The 19,333-nt window shown below is 45.0% G+C and overlaps 1 protein-coding gene across 4 annotated transcripts in view; it reads right to left on the bottom strand.

Annotated features, from left to right (window-relative positions):
- Positions 1-19,333, bottom strand: part of tsnaxip1 (translin-associated factor X interacting protein 1) — a 131,539-nt gene that overhangs the window by 55,456 nt on the left and 56,750 nt on the right. For all 4 annotated transcript variants that reach the window (XM_038806803.1, XM_038806802.1, XM_038806805.1 and 1 more), the window contains one exon: positions 19,068-19,237. In XM_038806803.1, the coding sequence (XP_038662731.1) occupies positions 19,068-19,237 (170 nt within the window). The remainder of the gene's footprint in view (positions 1-19,067; positions 19,238-19,333) is intronic.

Here is a 19,333-nt window from a genome sequence, read left to right as displayed (position 1 = left end):
AAGGTCTTTAAAAAAAAAAGGAATGCGCATTTGGGAAAATAACCAAGTCATTAGGCTATCCGCCTTGAATCTGTATATTAATCCATGTGAGTTTAAGCTTAAGTGGGATAAGGTGCTGTCAGGGACTGCGGAGTTCCCAAATCTTATCTCCCAGAATTCTGACATAATAAACTGCTTTGTTACTGATATTCAGGCCTTCGTGTGAATATTTTCACCCCTAACATTTAGTGCAAGTCTGGAAGGATTTGCTGAGCTGGATGCCACTCGAGCCGGTGGACAAGGCGAGTAGTCAAACCTTTGACCGCCAAAAATTAGAGTAACTCGGCAAGGCGGACAGACGGTGAGGTAACATCCAATAAATCTGGTATCAAGGCCAAATGAGTAAAAGAGTCAGTTTAAAATTTTTTAGGGGTTTTTGAAGAGCAAAATACTCTGGTAAAAAAAACAATGATCAAAGATGGGTGTGATTTCTGTGGAATAGAGAAAAATGGTGAGATACACAGAAGTAAAGATAAGACAAATAAAGTTAGAAGCACAAATGACATAAATTAAACCTTCACACCATTTGGAAGACAGGCTGGTTTAAAGGAATTGAGCTCTAGCTCCTTTAAACGTAGCAATAAAGCGAGTAAAAATACGGCAGTACAGATTGTGCAAACTAGCAAAAGACATCACAAAACTGCCAACCATTATGGCTAACGACTGTCCCGGAATGTCTAAAGGAGAGAAAAAAAATCAAATTAAGTGAATTCCAAAAGATCAGAAAGGGGCTAAAACACTCAATTAGTTTTGTTCAGGAATATCTGAGGATGACTAATCCCCCGCTCCCAAAACGAAAAAATGGGGAGGAAAATCAATACAAGATTACGGTTAGAAACTTAAGAATGAATACATGTCGAGAATAACTTCAGATTGTTTCAAGTCGTCCAGATAAATTCGGCAGTAATTCAACTCATTTGAAATAAAAGAAAAATAAACATCCAGTAATGTCTCTTTCCAAAAACCGGTTAAATAACGAACATTGAAAATTGAAAGAAAGGATGGATAATGTCTGAGGTCACATAGCGGATGGAGATGGCATCGTGACAAGTTCTCCACCACTTTAGATTCTGTACAAAAATATAACCATTTCAGCAAGCAGGTCATCTGCACAAAGACATATACGTCTCTAAGAATAGCTAATGCCACTAAAATTAATCAGTGGAAATTGACTTAAATGGAATGACACAGATAAAGTTTTCAAAGGAGAATGAAAATTTTGTTCAGTATTTTAATTGAGCTCCATTTTAGAGAAAGAGTGAGAGGGTTAGAGAGAGAGGGAGCCAGAGACAGAGAGAGGGACTGATAGAGACAGCGAAAGTTGAGAGAGCGAAAGAGAGCGAGTCAGGGAGAGACAGAGATGGGGAGAGGTAGTTAGATAAAGAGAAAGAGCGACAAGAGTTCCAGAGACAGGTAAAGTTACGTAGACAGATAGTCAGAGAGAGAGAGAGAGAGAGAGAGAGAGAGAGAGAGAGGGAGTTTTAGGCATCTATAGAGAGGGAATTTTAGGCATCTAAACTTTGTTCTATTCACTGTCTCTGTATTCAGACTTTGACTTCAGACCTTGACTTTTAAAAGTTTTGTTACGAGCTGTGATTATTTGAAAGCTTCAAATTGTCTACGCATTGCCTTTAAAGATTATAGTTTGAGTACAGTTAACAATTTTTTCTTTTCAAAGGCTATCATTGGCATTTCCAGGGTAAATTTGATACACAAGGAATTTTAATCAGGGTGCAAAATCACGTATGTAAGAATAAAAAAAATTAGCTTTATGGTGTTCAATGGAAGTTAGGATAATTGAAATACATATGACAAGTTGCAATGCATATGACAAATATGATCAAACCGGTGTTTCATTAGTTCAGGGTTAAAACTTCCCTGACACAAATAATCATCAGTCGGGTGAAACTAACCTGTCTCACAACACAGATGTTTTAATTATGAGATTGCAGAATTACTTATAAACAACAGATGGGTAAATGAAATATGTCCATGACCATGCTCGTCTGGGAAAGAACCACGATATAACGCAACATTGGTTCACTCAGAGTTTCAATAACATATTGTGTTTGCTGAAAGACTTGATAACGGGAATTTGGCAGCACTCCAACTTTTACTCTCAGTCCATTTGAGTGAAAAATATAAAAAAAAGTTTAGAGATGCGAATGGCATCATTCCAATTTATCCATCCACTATACGCCCCTTTTTGTCTCTGCAAGACAATTAACCCTTTCAACAAGCTTTTGTGTGTAATCCAGAAGATGTCTTGACACTCCCATGCTGGGTTTGCCTGTGAGCTCTGGCCCTTTTAATTCTGATAAAGTAATGAACAGTCCATACAGCTGAAGATGCATTTTGATTGGAACTTACAAATCTTAAGTTTTGAATTTTCACCCTCTTAACGACCCAGACCTGACCATGTTCACAGATGGAAGTGCTTCCATCGGTGAAAGGGGGGAGCGGTTATCAGGATATGCTATAGTCAACCAGGGTGGGGAGACAGTAGAATCAGCAGCGTTTGAAACTTCATTCTCGGCCCAGCAAGCAGAATTGTTCGCACTAATACGTGCAGCATACTAGGAGCAGGCAAAAAAGTAAATATTTATACAGACTCCAGATATGCCTTTGGAGTCGTACATGATTTTGGACAATTATGGAAGAGTAGAGGATTTTTAACATCCACTGGCACCCCAATTTCCCATCAGCAGCTGGTGACCCAATTACTCCAAGCTCTTATGCTCCCAGAAATAGCAGTGATAAAGTGCACTGCCCATACGAAAGGAAAAACTCCAGTAGATGAAGGAAATAGGCAGGCAGACCACCAAACAAAAGAAGCCTCCCATTCAAAGGAAATGGTGGTGCCTAAAATGATGAGCCAGATTAAAAGCTCAAAAGACAAGTCTCCCTCTGAAAGACCTATGCCGACCATTACTGATGTAATCCAGCCACAGGAGGACGCTCCTGCTAGCGATAAAACGTCATGGGAAGAATTGGTATGTACATGATAAAGAAAGTAAGCTGTGGGTCACCCCAGCAGGGCAGACATGTATGCCCGATGCTTTGGCAGCCTGGGTGGCCGAATGTGTACACTTTGCAACTCACTGTGGTGCTCGCGCTACAGGTGATATACTGCTGAAAACCTGGTGGTATCCTAGGTTGCAGGAGATAGCCCAACGAAGTAGCAGTCGCTGCTTGATATGCCAGCAGTATAACCCTGGAAAGGCAGTGCCCTGTGAGCAGGGGAAAACACCACTGCCCGAGGGTCGCTTTGAGACCCTGCAACTGGACTACATTGAGTTGGAAAGATGTCAGTGTTATAGGCATGTATTAGTGATTGTGTTTAGTAAATAGATAGAGGCCTATCCTACTGTAGATAATAAGGCTTCAACTGTAGTAAAAGTTCTTATGCGTGAAATTGTACCAAGATTTGGAATTGCCTATCGTTTAAGCTGATAATGGACCTCACTTTGTGGGACAGATCAATAAAGAATTCTGCACTCAACTGGGAATTAAACAGCAGTTACACTGCGCCTACAGACCCCAGGCAGCTGGGATAGTGGAAAGAGCTAACCAGACTCTGAAAACCAAACTTGCTAAGCTACAAGCAGAGACCGGAGCCACCTGGCTCAAACTTTTACCTGTTGCACTTTTCCAGATCAGAACCACCCCTGCGGGAAAGACTCAATCGAGCCCCGCTGAAATCTTGTACGGAAGACCCCTTCGCACCCCCTGGGACTGTCATACATCCCGAGACATTCAGTTCCACCACATGACTACAGAAATGGCTAATTATATAATAGCCCTCACTAAAGTCTTAAGAGTCTCCACTTGCGAGTACGTGCCACACAAGAGGAAGTGCCACCCGTAGCTAGTTCCGATATTGTACAACTGGGAGATCATGTGATGATCCGCAATTGGACACGGAAGGGGTTGGAACCGCGTTGGGAGGGACCATTTCAAGTTCTCCTAACCACCCCCACAGCAGTCAAAGTTGAAGGACGCAATGCGTGGATTCACACCCACCACTGTAAGCTAGTGAAGTTTTCGTGATTATTAACTCTCGCTTTAAGTTTTAGGTATATACGACCTTACTCGGACTAGGAGCAGGACCCCACGATGAAGCTGCTCTTTTTACTAGTGATCCTCGCCAGCGCCATCCAGTTTACATTCACTAGCGACCGGCGATGTAAACCCGGCGGAAGAATTCTGCACCTTTGGCGTGAGGACAACTTTAGCTGTGCCAACAGCACCACAGATGAGACCTTGTGGACGGCGACCCCAGTAGATACCTGCACCAGCACCACCATCAAGACGAGCAGAAGCCTCGGTTCCTGACTACCCGCGGATCCCTGACCTGCGATCGCTACGCATGCCGGTGGGACTACCGGTGTACGAGGAAAGGCAAGCCACGAGTTCCTGAATGTAAGACTATCCATACTCACCCGCCTACCAGGAGGAAGCGGGCAACGCACCATGTGACTGCGAATTCATTCCTGTTTATGTCTTATACTTATGCAAAGAAATTGAATGTCTCCTCTAGTTAGGTATGTACGCATGTTCCCAGCCATGCCCATGGGGGTATTCCCTTGGTCCCTCTTTCCTATTTGATCAAGGAGGTCGCAGAATGGGCTCTGCGACGTAATCGCACCAATCCTGATAATGATACACAAGATATGATAGATTGGCGATCGGCCGGGTTCATATGAACAGGTTTCAAGGATGGTGGTGGCCGAAGTTTAATGTAACCCGTCAGCCGCCCTACCTGATCCTCCCTACTAAATTTCCAAAAGGCAGTATATGTTTTAAAAAGGATCATGCCAATGGGACCCACCCGGTAGGTACCAGCCGATGCAACCAGACCTTGATTTGGCAACCATCCATAACTAATCTTACACAAAAAGGCTTGTTCACCTTTAATTGGTCAGCAATAGAAAACCATACTAGTGGCGGCCCCTGGAGGGGGGAGCCGACTAGAATCATGATGACGGATGCCAAGGGGAACTTGACCTCGTACAATGATACCTATTTTATATGCGGACATAAAGCATATCCCTGGTTGCCGGAAAATTGGTCGGGTTCTTGCTATATGGGCTTTGTAGTCCCTGGCATCACCCATTATACAGACCTATCCAAACATCCCTATGCCCAAACCACTAGGTCCCTTGTGCCTTGGGAGGTGATAGCTACTGTCCTTTGGCCGCAGTTCGGCAGTATTAGAGCTCTCCAAAAAGTCACAAAGCTCCGGGATATATTGGAGCAGGTGGCTAATAATACCGCGGAAGGACTCAGTGAGCTCAACGCAGAGTTAGTAGCTGTTCGGACGGTTGCCTTACAGAACCGCATGGCTCTAGACTACCTCCTCGCCAATGAGGGAGGTACGTGTGCTGTAGTGGGTTCGGAGTGCTGTACTTATATCCCTGATAGCTCGGAGAACATTACTCACCTAGTGGACCACATTAGGGATGGGGCAAAGAGACTCCGCCAGTCTTCCTCGGACGATTGGTGGGGATGGCTGTGGACTAGTTCCTGGACCATCTATCTGTTTCATGGATTTATTATCTTTATCGTTATTTGCATTTTGCTATGTATCATTGCAACCTGTGTTAAATGCTTTTGTAATCATTTAGGCGCCTCTGTGATGCCACGGATGCTGCAGTGGCTTTCCCAGTTAGACAAGCAGGACTTAGTAGGTGCCGACAATGTGTATGAGGACGTTGGACCAAAGGATGATTTCCCGGAGGAATTCCTCAGACTCTCAAGGATCAGCCCCTGAGGGCTGTGTGATCATGGATCGATCAAAGGGGGGAATGGGGATGTGAAGCAAAGCTTAAGAGCCAGAATGAATCGGATATGTTAGTGGAAAATTACAAGTGTAGAAGCATGTTATTGAAGGAGAACGAACTTGCTGAAATAAGGGAGTTGAATAGCCTTGAGAAACAAGGAAGATGGCCAGGTGACAGGGTATGAAATGTGGGAGCCGCTTGCAATTATAACTAGCACCTGCTAATTAAGCTACGACTGCTACATACTCATGTGCCAATAGATAACTTTAAAGTCTGTATAATTATGTACTGGAACTATTGCAATAACAAATTAATAACAAATTTATGCTTTGTAATGGGGGCGAGCTCAAGTGAATGTAAGAGACAACCCCTAACAATACATATAAAAAAAGGATGTTTCGAGCAAAACTTTGGCACTCTCCGAGGTGGTTTCCCGGAATACCTAGAGAGCGGCCCCGATCGCAATAAAGAATATTCTGAAGTACGGACGTGTTCAAGACCGTTTCTTCCGGACTGAGAGACAAGTGAATTTGAGACAGTATTAGTTGTGGTGATGCTATTCTCTTTCAGAGCACTTCTTTCCTTTGTTTCGTCAGCCATTTTGAGTTCCATTGCCATGTGCTTTTTCACCTCTTGTTCAGGTTCTGCCTGCATTGCATTTTTAATTCAGAGGGCCTTCATTCATTTCCAGCTTCCATGAACTCATTGTTGTAACATTTGAGCTTTTAACTTTTAGGACAATCTTTAGAATAACAATAATTTACATAGCAGAACCATAGAAAGCCAGAATGTTTTTGTATATGACCGATTTCTCTTGTACATTTTCAGTTTCAACAGCTTCTCCAAGCTTCTCTGGAATCACCAGAGATGGCAATACCTTTTGCCGAGCCAGCTGATTTCCTCATATGAAATCAAAATCTTTAATAGGTGAATTAGACACAAACTCCACAATTACATGTTGATCCTTTTCGTCATAATTATCTTACATAAATGTATTTTTCACCACTCTTGAGTAGTATGTGTTTTTTTTATTTTTGCTATCTTCCTCACTAATCAATGTTCTGTCCATTAATGGTGTAACGGCAAGTTTTGAGGTGCAGGAGTTCTAAGAAAATGTGTTGTTCATATCATTTCCAAATCTACTTATTACATTGCTTTCCTATGTATGAATCATTTGACTCCCCAAATGCCTACAACTATGGCTCTTTAGGTGAAAAATATTCGTACCACTTGGCATTTTTTTTTGAACGATGTGGTAATGTGAATCATTAGTTTTTTGCAATACAGCCGTAGCATAGTGGCTAGCACAATTGCTTCACAGCTCCAGGGTCCCAGGTTCGATTCCAGCTTGGGTCACTGTCTGTGCGGAGTCTGCACATCCTCCCCGTGTGTGCGTGGGTTTCCTCCGGGTGCGCCGGTTTCCTCCCGCAGTCCAAAGGTGTGCAGGTTAGGTGGATTGGCCATGATAAATTGCCCTTAGTGTCAAAATTGCCCTTCGTGTTGGGTGGGGTTACTGGGTTATGGGGATAGGGTGGAGGTGTTGACTTTGGGTAGGGTGCTCTTTCCAAGAGCCGGTGCAGACTCGATGGGCCGAATGGCCTCCTTCTGCACTGTAAATTCTATGAATTCTATGAATTCATTATCAACAGTTTAATTATTGATTTCAAACCTATTAGAAACATAAATTAAAAAAAAAACTTTTTTCAATTTTGACTGGGGGGATGGTATATTGAGGGCGTACTGATGTTTTTGATTGATATTTAAAACCTAGACCTGGGTGTACAAGGCAAAATTACTGAATTTAAAGACAATGCAAGACTTGGAAGTATTGTGAACTGTGAGGAGGATAGTGATAGACTGCAAGAGGATACAGACAGGTTGGTAGAATGGTAGACATGTGGCAGATCAAACTCAACATAGTGAAGTGTGAAGTGATACATTTTGCTCAGTGGAACAAGGAGAAGTGACAAAATAAAGGGCACAATGCTAAAGAAAATACAGGAGCAGAAGGATCTACGTGTTAATATGCATAAATAACTGAAGGTGACAGGGCAGTTTGAAAGAAAGCAGCTAATAAATTATACTGAATCCTGGGGTTTATAAATAGGGGCACAGAGTACAAAAGCAAGTAAGTTATGAACCTTCATAAAACACTGGTTCAGCCTCAATGAGAAGGATAAGAAGGTTTTATAACGAGTGCAGAAAATATTTACGAGAATGGTTCCTAGAATAAGAGACTTGTTACATAGATGAGAGACTTCAGTTATGTGGAGAGATTGGAGAAGCTGGCGCTGTTTGCTTTGGAGAAGGTGGCTTGAGAGGAGATTTGTTAAACATGTTCAAAATCATGAGGAGTTGACATAGCATGAAGGGGAATAACTGTTCTCATCGGCAGAAGGACGAGAACCCCAAGGTGATTAACAAAAGAACCAGAGGTGACATGAAGAAAAATATTTTTACGCAACAATTGGTTTTGAGCTGGAATACACTGTCTGAGCGTGTGGTGCAGATTAAATTACAGTTTCCGAAAGGGAACTGGGTCATTATCTGCAGAGAAAAAAGGTTAGAGGGCTACAGGGAAAAGGTTGAGGAGTGAGACTAGCTGAGTTGCTATTGCAGAGAGCTGACACAAAGACAATGGATGCGATTCAGTGACCTCTTCGTGCCCGACTGGGGCGTGAACCAGATCTGAATATTTAAATTTGCATAATTGCTCACTTAAATACACAGACGCCGGATTCACCTAAAGTCCAGGATTCGCTGGCCGTTCCTGGGAGACCTCACCCACTCACACACAGTCTCCTCTCCACCCCCTCACACACACTACCCCCACCCTCACACATACTCTCTCTTCTCCACCCCCTCACTCTCCCCCACTCTCCCCCACTCCCTCACACACTCTCTCCTCTCCATCCTGTGGTAGTCACCACTGTTCTATACATCACATTCGTGATGTAATGCGGGAAGGCTCCTGTACTACAGGTACTGGGGTAGATCCCTGCCTGCTGGCTCCGCCCAGTAGGCGGAGTATAAATGTGTGTGCTCACTGAGCTGCAGCCATTTCGGCAGCAACTCTCTCCTCCCCACCCCCTCACAATGCGGACAAGGTCCGCCCACTCATTCACTCCACTGCTTTCCCCCTGACGGCCGAGGCTCACTAGGCCTTCAACCATATCAAGGCCGACATCGCCAAGGCCGTCATGCACGCGGTCGACGAGATGCTCCCCTTCCACGTCGAGAGCAATGTATCAGACGTTGCTCTGGCTGCCACCCTCAACCAGGCAGGCAGGCCCATGGCATTCTTTTCACACACCCTCCATACCTCTGAAATTCGGCACTCCTCCATCAAGAAGGATGCCCAAGCCATCGTAGAAGCTGTGCGGCATTGGAGGCATTACCTTGCCGGCAGGAGATTCACTCTCCTCACTGACCAACGGTCGGTTGCCTTCATGTTCAGTAACACACAGCGGGGCAAGATCAAAAATGATAAAATCTTGAGGTGGAGGATCGAGCTCTCCACCTACAATTACGAGGTTTTGCATCGCCCCGGTAAGCTCAATGAGCTCCCCGATGCCCTATCACGAGGTACATGTGCCAGCGTACAAGTGGACCGACTCCGGACCCTACACGACGTTCTCTGTCACCCAGGGGTCACCCAGTTCTTTCACTTCATAAAGGCCGGCAATCTGCCCTACTCCATTGAGGAGGTCAGGGCTATCACCAGAGACCGCCAGGTCTTGCGGAGTGCAAACCGCACTTCTACCGGCCAGATCGAGCACCTCTAGTGAAGGCCTCCCGCCCCTTTGAACGCCTCAGCATGGATTTCAAAGGGCCCCTCTCCTCCACTGACCGAAACACGGACTTCCTTAACGTGGTCGACGAATACTCCAGATTCCCCTTAGCTGTCCCATGCCCCAACATGACGTCTGCCACAGTCATCAAAGCACTCAACACCATCTTCGCCCTGTTCGGTTTCCCCGCCTACATCCACAGCGACCGGGGATCCTCCTTGATGAATGATGAGCTGCGTCAGTACCTGCTCAGCAAGGGCATTGCCTTTAGGGGCTCTAGGGGCTGGTTTAGCTCACTCGGCTAAATCGCTGGCTTTTAAAGCAGACCAAGCAGGCCAGCAGCACGGTTCGATTCCCGTACCAGCCTCCCCGGACAGGCGCCGGAATGTGGCGACTAGGGGCTTTTCACAGTAACTTCATTGAAGCCTACTCGTGACAATAAGCGATTTTCTTTTCTTTTTTTCTCTGCAAGCACGTGCGGCTCCACAAGGTGGACCCGTTGGTCGAGGGGGTACAGCTACTCCATGCAAACCCGCAGTACGCCTACGTGGCATACATCGACGGCCGCCTAGACACAGTCTCCCTCAGGGACCTGGCACCAGCAGGTTCCCCATTCCCCCCCCCCCCCCCCCCCCCCCCCCCCGGCGCCATCCTTCCTCCTCTCGGCGCACCGCACCACAACCCCTGCTACAGGATGATCCGTCCTCCCCTTGGTCCCACCCGGGGATGAAGATGAAGTCTACACGCTCCCGGAGTCACTGGCAACCGAGCCAACACCTGCGTCGCCACCGGGACTGCGCTGCTCACAACGGAGGATCAAGGCACCCGATCGGCTGAATTTGTGAACTTTCCCCAAAATGTTAACCTTAAAATACGTGTAAATAGTTTTCCACCACCCTTACTGGACTCTTTTTAACAGGGGGTGAATGTGGTAGTCACCACTTGTATACATCACATATGAGATGTAGTACGGTAAGGCTCCTGTACTACAAATACGGGGGTAGATCGCTGCCTGCTGGCTCCGCCCAGTAGGCGGAGTATAAATGTGTGTGCTCACCGAGCTGCAGCCATTTCGGCAGCAGCTGCAGGAGGCTACACATCTCTGCTTCATAAAGCCTCGATTACACTCTACTCTCGTCTCGTCGTAATTGATAGTGCATCACACCCCTCACACGCCCCCCCCACCCCCTCACACACTCTCCTCCCACCCTGTCACGCTCTCTTCCCCATCCCCTCACACACTCTGTCCTCACCCTCACACACTCCCCCTCACACACTCTCGCCTTCCCATCCCCTTACACACTCTCTCCTCTCCACCCCCTTACACACACTCTCTCCTCCCACTCTCTCACACACTCTCCCCACCACTACCTCATGCTCTTGCTCTCCCACCCCCTCACGCTCTCGCTGCCCCATCCCCTCAAGCTCTCGCTCCCCACCCCATCACGCTCTCCCCCCCACCCCTCAGTCTCTCTCACTCCCCCCACCATTAACGCTCTCTCACCCCAGCCCTTCACACTCTCTGCCATACCCCCTCACGCTCTCGCCCCATCCCCTAATTTACGCCCGCTGCCCCATCCCCACATTCACCTTCGCTCCCCATCGCTTATGCATCCTCGATCACCCAGCCCCTCACTCTCCCCCATCACCTCTCACTTTCGCTCACCCACATCTTCACATGCTCTCTTCCGCACCATTTAACCCTCTCATATGCTCTCTCTGACACAGTCTCCTCCAGTCACTTCAGACGTCAATGGGCTCTGCTCTGATTGCTTTGCGCTTCACTTTGGCTTGTGTAGACACCGCTCCAGCCTACCTGCGCCCTGCTCAGGCTGCCTCATGTCCTGCTACTCAAGGTGCCTCGGGCTCCAGGTCCTGGAATCTACCATCATATCTTACCTTCCACCACTTTGCTGCTCATCCAATCACAGGTTGGTTTCTCTCTTTGCATTTGCTGCTGATGGGTTCACCAAGGAGCGAGCCTATCAGCAGCAAATGCAGGGAGGACTCAGACTGTCATTGAATGAGCAGCTTTACAGCACTTTTCAAATCTGAGTCCCTTGAATGCACAACAAGCTGACGGGTAGCATTGTGTTGGTGTTGGACAAATATGCTTTGACTATAATACTGCTATTCATTATTAGATCCCGTTATCACTTCAGGTTTACTGTGGGTTTTGAAATAAAGGCTTACTGCTAATATGCTTGAGAGACATTTTGTAATCGTCATCCATTATCGCAGCTGTTCTTATCTTAGAATCACATTCCAAGTGGGACCTTGTTCCAAAAGTAGCACTGTTCTTAACTTCTTCCATTAGCAACACTTCTCTCAGTTGACCTACCTCTCTTTCTACAGGTACCTTGCCCAAAGAGACTGTTTGTGACCTTGGACCTCCATGTTAATCTTGGTCTGGAGATGTGCAGCTCTCCACTGGTATGTTCAGCCAGTTTGCAAGACTCCTTAGAAACACTGATCTTGGTTTACCATGGTCACTTTTACCATTGATATTTCCTAGCACATTAGATTTTCTAAATCATGATTTCTTATTAAGTGCCCAATAAATTCCAAGTCTTTTCCTGATCTTATTCAGCAGAGTTTTTTTTCCACTCAGACTTTACTTGCACCTTTTCATTCATGTGACTTGTCCAATAACCACAACTCTGCAACCTCAATTCTTCTTTGCATTGCTTCATTGATCGCCCAACACTCAGTTTGATATGCCAAAATTGGTCTGATGTAGCATTCCAGAATTTTGAGCTTTGTTTTTCATGGCTAATTTTGAGTTGATCATAATCTTTTACATGTGCCTATACCACCGATCAAATGTCAACTCATTTTCTCTAGCAAATTCCACACGTCTGCCGTTGTTCCTTCATTAAATTTTCACATTTCTGCTATGAGCCTCTGATTCATAGACATTGAGAATGGCAGCTTTAACCCTTTCAAAGTCACTTAACTGTTTATCTGAAAGTATGGAATATACCTCTAACGTCTTCCCCACCAACACACTCTGAGGTAAGATCACCCAATTTCATTTTGGCCATTATAGCTTTGTAGCAATTTTCTAAAATGACACAAAATACATTTCAATTCCTTACATACTGAATTTAGGTACTAAATGAATACTCCTTACAAAATCAAAAAAATGGTATTAAATCTGTGTCATCAAATATTCCTGCACCCCCGTCAGCATTATCAAAGTCTTTCTCTGACAAGTTCAAATATCCTAATTTACCTTGTTTCAGTTTCTCTTTGGAGTTCAAGTTCAAGCTTTTGCATTTCTCTTTCTTACGGCTCTTCTTTTTCTAAATTCAAATTTTTGACTATTCGACTCCAATTCACGATTTACTTTTTTTCCGAAATCCAGTTGTTTCTTTTTGTTGTTGAATTCTGGATAACTCAACCAAACAGCAATCGGGATCATCTTTTTTCCTCCTCGAGGTGGAAGTGTCGAGCCAATGTTTCAATAATTTCAGCCTGGTTAGCTTTTACTTTTAAAACTACCCTTAGACCTGTCTTCAAAATAACCCTTTTGCCCGGCATTCGCAGAGAAGTCTTCTCTCTCCAGAAATGGCTAAGCATTGAATGCAGCCATGTTGGCTTTTTACTGAATACAGTAAAAGTAAAGGTGAAATCTGTTGTTTTAAAAATCAAGGTTGTCCAACTTATATCCTGCAGCCAGTCTTACATCCATATAGCATGCAGTATTAATCAGACATGCAGTGTCAATGACTACATAACCTATTAACCCTTATGTTTCTAATTCCCGTCTTTAAGATAAATGGTGATTGTTAATAACAAATACAGCAAAATTAATGTCTTGTTATTACAAGTGTTTGAGTAGTGGCGAACAATTTTTTCTTTTAAACTGTTCAAACTTTTTACAGTCCATAACCTTGATTAAGCACTCAGTCGTCACTGCGGTAATGGTCACATCAACAACCAATCATCAATCCCATAAGTCAAATGTTCGAATGGTTGAACCACGTTCGGAGTCTGAGTTGGTCTCGTTCTGTGCTTGCGATGTTGCTTTCGTGTTTCCTGTGTCTTTCAAACCTGTTTGGTACCAAGTTGAACAGCAAGAATCACCACTTCCCGACCATTGAAATATTGTTGTTTCTTGGCTGTCCTGTTCTTCCTGACATTGTTGCTATTATTCTTGAACTTGGCCTTGTGAACACACGCAAGAGTCTGTTCTACTTTGAATGGTAGTTCTGTTGCACACACTGTGCTGCAGTTCCTTGTCTTGCTGTCAAGCAGAACTGCATGTTATGCCATGCAAGTACCAGGTGTTATCGAATTGTCCAGTGGTATCACTGTCGTACCTTTGAGTATTTTCTGTGGTACCCGAACCATTCTTGGTGCGCTCAGGATCAGTGCCTGGATGCCTTATCAATTCAAATTCAACTTGTCTACCATCCGTGCCCTCAGGATTCTCTGATGTATCATCACGCTCTGTAGCATCAGTTCCTGTCGGATGTTCAAGTGTATGCTCAAACTCTTGGTATTCCACGTCTGGAACCAACTTGTCCATGAAGTCTTCATCTCCTTGTCGGCGGTTTTTCATTGCTGTGCTCTCCAGTGACTGTTCTGTTCACTGTAGCATTACTACCATCAGCCTTTCTACAATCCTTTTTTTTTACAGTTTTCCCATTTTATTTCAAAACGACTGTACATGAAGGCACAGTACCACAACAGATCAATGTACAGGACGGTAGCATTGTGGATAGCACAATCGCTTAACAGCTCCAGGGTCCCAGGTTCGATTCCGGAATGGGTCACTGTCTGTGCGGAAGTCTGCACATCCTCCCCGTGTTTGCGTATGTTTCCTCTGGGTGCTCCGGTTTCCTCCCACAGTCCAAAGATGTGCAGGTTAGGTGGATTGGCCATGATAAATTGCCCTTAGTGTCCAAAATTGCCCTTAGTGTTGGGTGGGGTTACTGGGTTATGGGGATAGGGTGGAGGTGTTAACCTTGGATAGGGTGCTCTTTCCAGGAGCCAGTGCAGACTCGATGGGCTGAATGGCCTCCTTCTGCACTGTAAATTCTATGAAAATTCTATGACCAGCATTCAAGGTGCCTCAATATTGTTGGGTCTTGGATAAAGATGTAAAAACAGAAGCGTCAGTGTCCATTTGCCATGCAAGATTCAACAAAGCCTGGTCAATACTGCATCTTCAGAGGGGCAGCACGGTGGCATAGTGGGTTAGCACTAGGCCCTCATGGTGCCGAGGTCCCAGGTTCGATCCCGGCTCTGGGCCACTGTCCGTGTGGAGTTTGCACTTTCTCCCCATGTCTGCATGTGTTTCGCCCGCACAACACAAAGATGTGCAGGGTAGGTGAATTGGCCACGCTAAATTGCCCCTTAATTGGAAAAAATGAATTGGGTACTCTAAATTTATTTTTAAAATACTGCACCTTCAGCAGTTTTCACCTCGACCTCGCCTCGTCTTTCATCTTTTCCGCTTCAGCCTGTGCATACGCTTCATCCGCCACTTAGTTCTCATGTCGACAAGGATCTCAACGCCCCAGAACCGAAAGCGCCTTTCTACAATCCTGTACAACTTGAATGCTACTAGCGGTCGCTACTTCACTAGTTGCAAATAACGTGTCTCGACCTTCCTGGTCCTCTTCACGTTGCTCATCATCTGATTCCTCATTGGTATCTCTGCTGCAACCTACAGCGGTTAGACTTTCCCAGTCTTCTTCTGCTGGCTCTTCAAATAAACATGCTAGGCTTTCCTTGTCTTCTTCTTCTTGATGTGTCACTGTATCCATCTCATATGCTGTCCGGACCAGATACAAAGCTGTACAAGCTTGCATACCTACTACCGATATCCGCTCATCCTTGACCACCTCAAAGTCTAGAGGCGTTTCAATGTCTCCACGGCTCACCAACAGACATGTACCTTCCGAGATGACCGTGTTCCCATTGTAGTCCACCAGTCGACATCTAGACTTCCCCATGGTCGGTGTCTTACTTTCTTGCAGCAATGAATTCCGCAAAATCATATTCGCTTGGGCACCCCTATCAATGCTAAATGCTGTTACTATGCCATTCAGATTGAGCTTTTTAGTCCCTCTTTGACTAATCTTTTGTTTGTAGTGGATTCCTCACCCAAATCCTTTAGAGCAACCTCAGTGACTGTCGCTACCAGGAAGCTGTACTCTTCTTCGAACTGCTTGTGTTCGCTGTCTTTGGTTGAGTTATCCATCTCTTTTTCTTCTCTGTGGACATCCTGATCTTCCTGTAATCAGTGTAAGATTCTTCATTTCCTGGACCAACTGCTTTTTCCATGCTGTATACTGTCATGCTAACACTAGTGCAAAACTGTTGTTCTGCTGCTGGAGGTGATTCACTCAGTTTTCTGCACTTCAAACCGGTTCTTCCCATTGCTGGGTACTGTCCCTTTAAGGGGGCGGAGCTACAACATCCTGACATCATCATGCTAGTGATGTCATGTGCACACTTTCAGTGCGCGTGCGCAAAACGATCCTCGGCTGGCGTGCGCTCTTTATTCATATGCGCATGCGCAACTTTGTGCGCTTGCGCAGAACGGTCATCTCCCGAATTGCGTCTTCTTTTAATATGGTCCCCGCATGCGCAGAACGTTCAAAGTCCGAACAACACATTTTCTTTTTCTTTTTTTTTTATAAATTTGGAGTACCCATTTTATTTTTCCAATTAAGGGGTAATTTAGCGTGGCCAATCCACCTATCCTGCACATCTTTTGGGTTGTGGGGGTGAAACCCACACAGACACGGGGAGAATGTGAAAACTCCACACGGGCAGTGATCCAGGGCTGGGATTCGAACCCGGGTCCTCAGCGCCGTATGCAGCAATGCTAACCACTGCGCCACCATTCTGCCCACCACACATTTTCTTCAGATGCGCTTGCACAAACTGGCCTTCACTTCCAGCACGCGGCTTTTAAGATGCGCCACAGCATCAACGGACCCGAGAATTTTCGCGCCAATTTCCTGATGCATCGTTTCTTCACATCTATTTTCAGTTGCTGTACTCGCACGGGTCATTTTAACAGAATCTTCGCGCATTACATTTTTTTGCTTTGGCAGTCATTTACTTGGCTTTTCCTCTGTTGGAAGCCTACAATACTCATCAAATTTTTCCAAGACAATTTGAAACTGATTTTTCTCATCCTCATTCTCAAAATAGAATACGTTACACAGTTTTTCAGCCAGCCATCCAGCCATTTTTAAGGAGAGTGCTAGTTTCCTTTGTTCTGAGGCATGAACAAGCGAGGAGACATAAAGAAAAAGTTCAAACTGCTGTTTGAAGAACGCCCAGTTTTTCCACAATTTACTGTCTGTTCGCAGATGATCCGGATTCTGCAGAGTTTCCATCTTGCTTCCCAGATGTTCTTTTAAAAGTAGGTTTGATTGCATCGTTCAATCGTCTTGCTTCTTGTTTTATGGTGTCTGCGAATCTACTGATTCTAGTTTTTAGGGAAAAACTCCTGGTACCATGTGTTCTTCTCTGCCTTGCTCTAACCAGATGGTTCCGATGTGTAGTGTTGACCAGAGAACGAGTCTTATAAACTGACAAAACTATTTATTTAACACTACAATTGGATTCAACACTTATCCCCAAGAAGTAACAGTTGATAAACACACAAAAACTATTCTCATCTAATAACTCATTAATTACATTCTTGCTTTCTCACTATCTTCAGTACTCCTAGCCAGCTCTTGCTCCTACCACCTACTCCAACCTTCTTCCCGTCATCCCTTACACAATGCTAGGATTCTACCCTCTAGTGGCTGTTGTTATGTTCTCTATTCTGCTTTACCTGGATGGCTCTGATACGTAGTGTTGAATAAAGAACGCAAAGATTTGTTAACAAACAAAACTAGAAATGTATTTACACTACTAAGATTTGTTCACTTTCCTAAAGTTAAGGTTATTATATACAATATACAGTGCAGAAGGAGGCCATTCGGCCCATCGAGTCTGCACCGACCCACTTAAACCCTCACTTCCACCCTATCCCCGTAACCCAATAACCCCTCCTAACCTTTTTGGTCACTTAGGGCAATTTATCATGGCCAATCCATCTAACCCGGTTTCCTCCCACAGTCCAAAGATGTGCGGGTTAGGTGGATTGGCCATGCTAAATTTCCCGTAGTGTCCTTATAGTAAGGTTAAGGGGGGGGGAGTTGTTGGGTTGCGGGTATAGGGTGGATACGTGGGTTTGAGTAGGGTGATCATTGCTCGGCACAACATCGAGGGCCGAAGGGTCTGTTCTGTGCTGTACTGTTCTATCTATCTAACCCGCACTTCTTTGGACTGTGGGAGGAAACCGGAGCACCCGGAGGAAACCCACGCAGACACAGGGAGAACGTGCAGACTCCGCACAGACAGTGACCCGGGGGAATAGAAACTGGGACCCTGGCGCTGTGAAGCCACAGTGCTATCCACTTGTGCTACTGTGCTGCCCTATATAAAACTGAGAAGGATATGTAAAACTATGATGTCTCTAACTTACAAAAGTATAGAACTGCTCTCTCTCTCTCACCTCACTATCTAATCCTTTTACTCTCTAATCTTCTTATCACTTTCTCATCCCAGAATCTCCAAGTCACATGATATATATGACTGTTCTGTGGTTCCCTCTAGTGGTATGAATGATTATCATTAACTTGTTAACCCTTTACATCCCAGTCAATATATATATCATGACAGCTGCCTGTACACATTTCATTAACCCATACATTACCTCATGTATGATGATACCACAAGAGCTGCAGGCCAATTGGATTACAGGAAGTCCCCAATGGAGGTTATCACTAAAGCGGGGTGGGGGGTCCCCCAGCTTGCCAATCACTAGCCTGCACAGCTAAATTGGGTAGCACTGTTGTTTCACAGCGCCAGGTTCCCAGGTTTGATTCCCGGCTTGGGTCACTGTCTGTGTGGAGTCTGCACGTTCTGCCAGTGTCTGCGTGGGTTTTCTCCGGGTGCTCCGGTTTCCTCCCACAAGTCCTGAAAGATATGCTGTTAGGTAATTTGGACATTTTGAATTCTCCCTCCATGTACCCGAACAGGCGCTGGAATGTGGCGACTAGGAACTTTTAACAGTAACTTCATTGCAGATTTAATATAAGCCTACTTGTGACAATAAAGATTATTAGATTATTATATTATTATTAAGCTCCTGGGCTTCCAATGTGGGATGGACCTACTCTGTTGGGGGGTAAAATAGTGGATGCGATAGGATGAGTCTTTTATCCGGCTGCTTAAGAATCTCAATAGGGCACAGGGCGGGCAAGCCATCTGACGACTACATTGCTGTCACCCCCTCCGAAGAGCAGCACGGTGGCATTTTTCTGACACTGCTCATATGATATAAAGATTTTATGACACATAATCAAATCAAAAACATAGCGAATGTTTGCAGGTTACACTTTAAATATGGCAAACATAAATGCAAACATACCTTTTCAGTTAGTTCATTATAGTTTTTATCCAAAGCCTCAAAATCCCTTCTTGGAACCACATCCCCATATTCTGCCTTCATTGCATTTAGCTCCACTTGCAATGCTTTGAGGTCCTCACGAGCCACCTTCAGTGCCAGTTTCAACTTGACTGTATCCTCAACTACTTCAGCTTGCAAAAAGAAAACAAATACAACTGCTTAAAGGGGATGGTCTTACTAGTGCATGCACAAAGTTGATATATTTTATACCTAGAAAAATCAAATCA

This window comes from Scyliorhinus canicula, chromosome 9 (assembly GCF_902713615.1).
Source record: "Scyliorhinus canicula chromosome 9, sScyCan1.1, whole genome shotgun sequence".
In the NCBI taxonomy this organism is placed as follows: Eukaryota; Metazoa; Chordata; class Chondrichthyes; order Carcharhiniformes; family Scyliorhinidae; genus Scyliorhinus; species Scyliorhinus canicula.
This window is presented reverse-complemented; position numbering and strand designations above follow the sequence as displayed.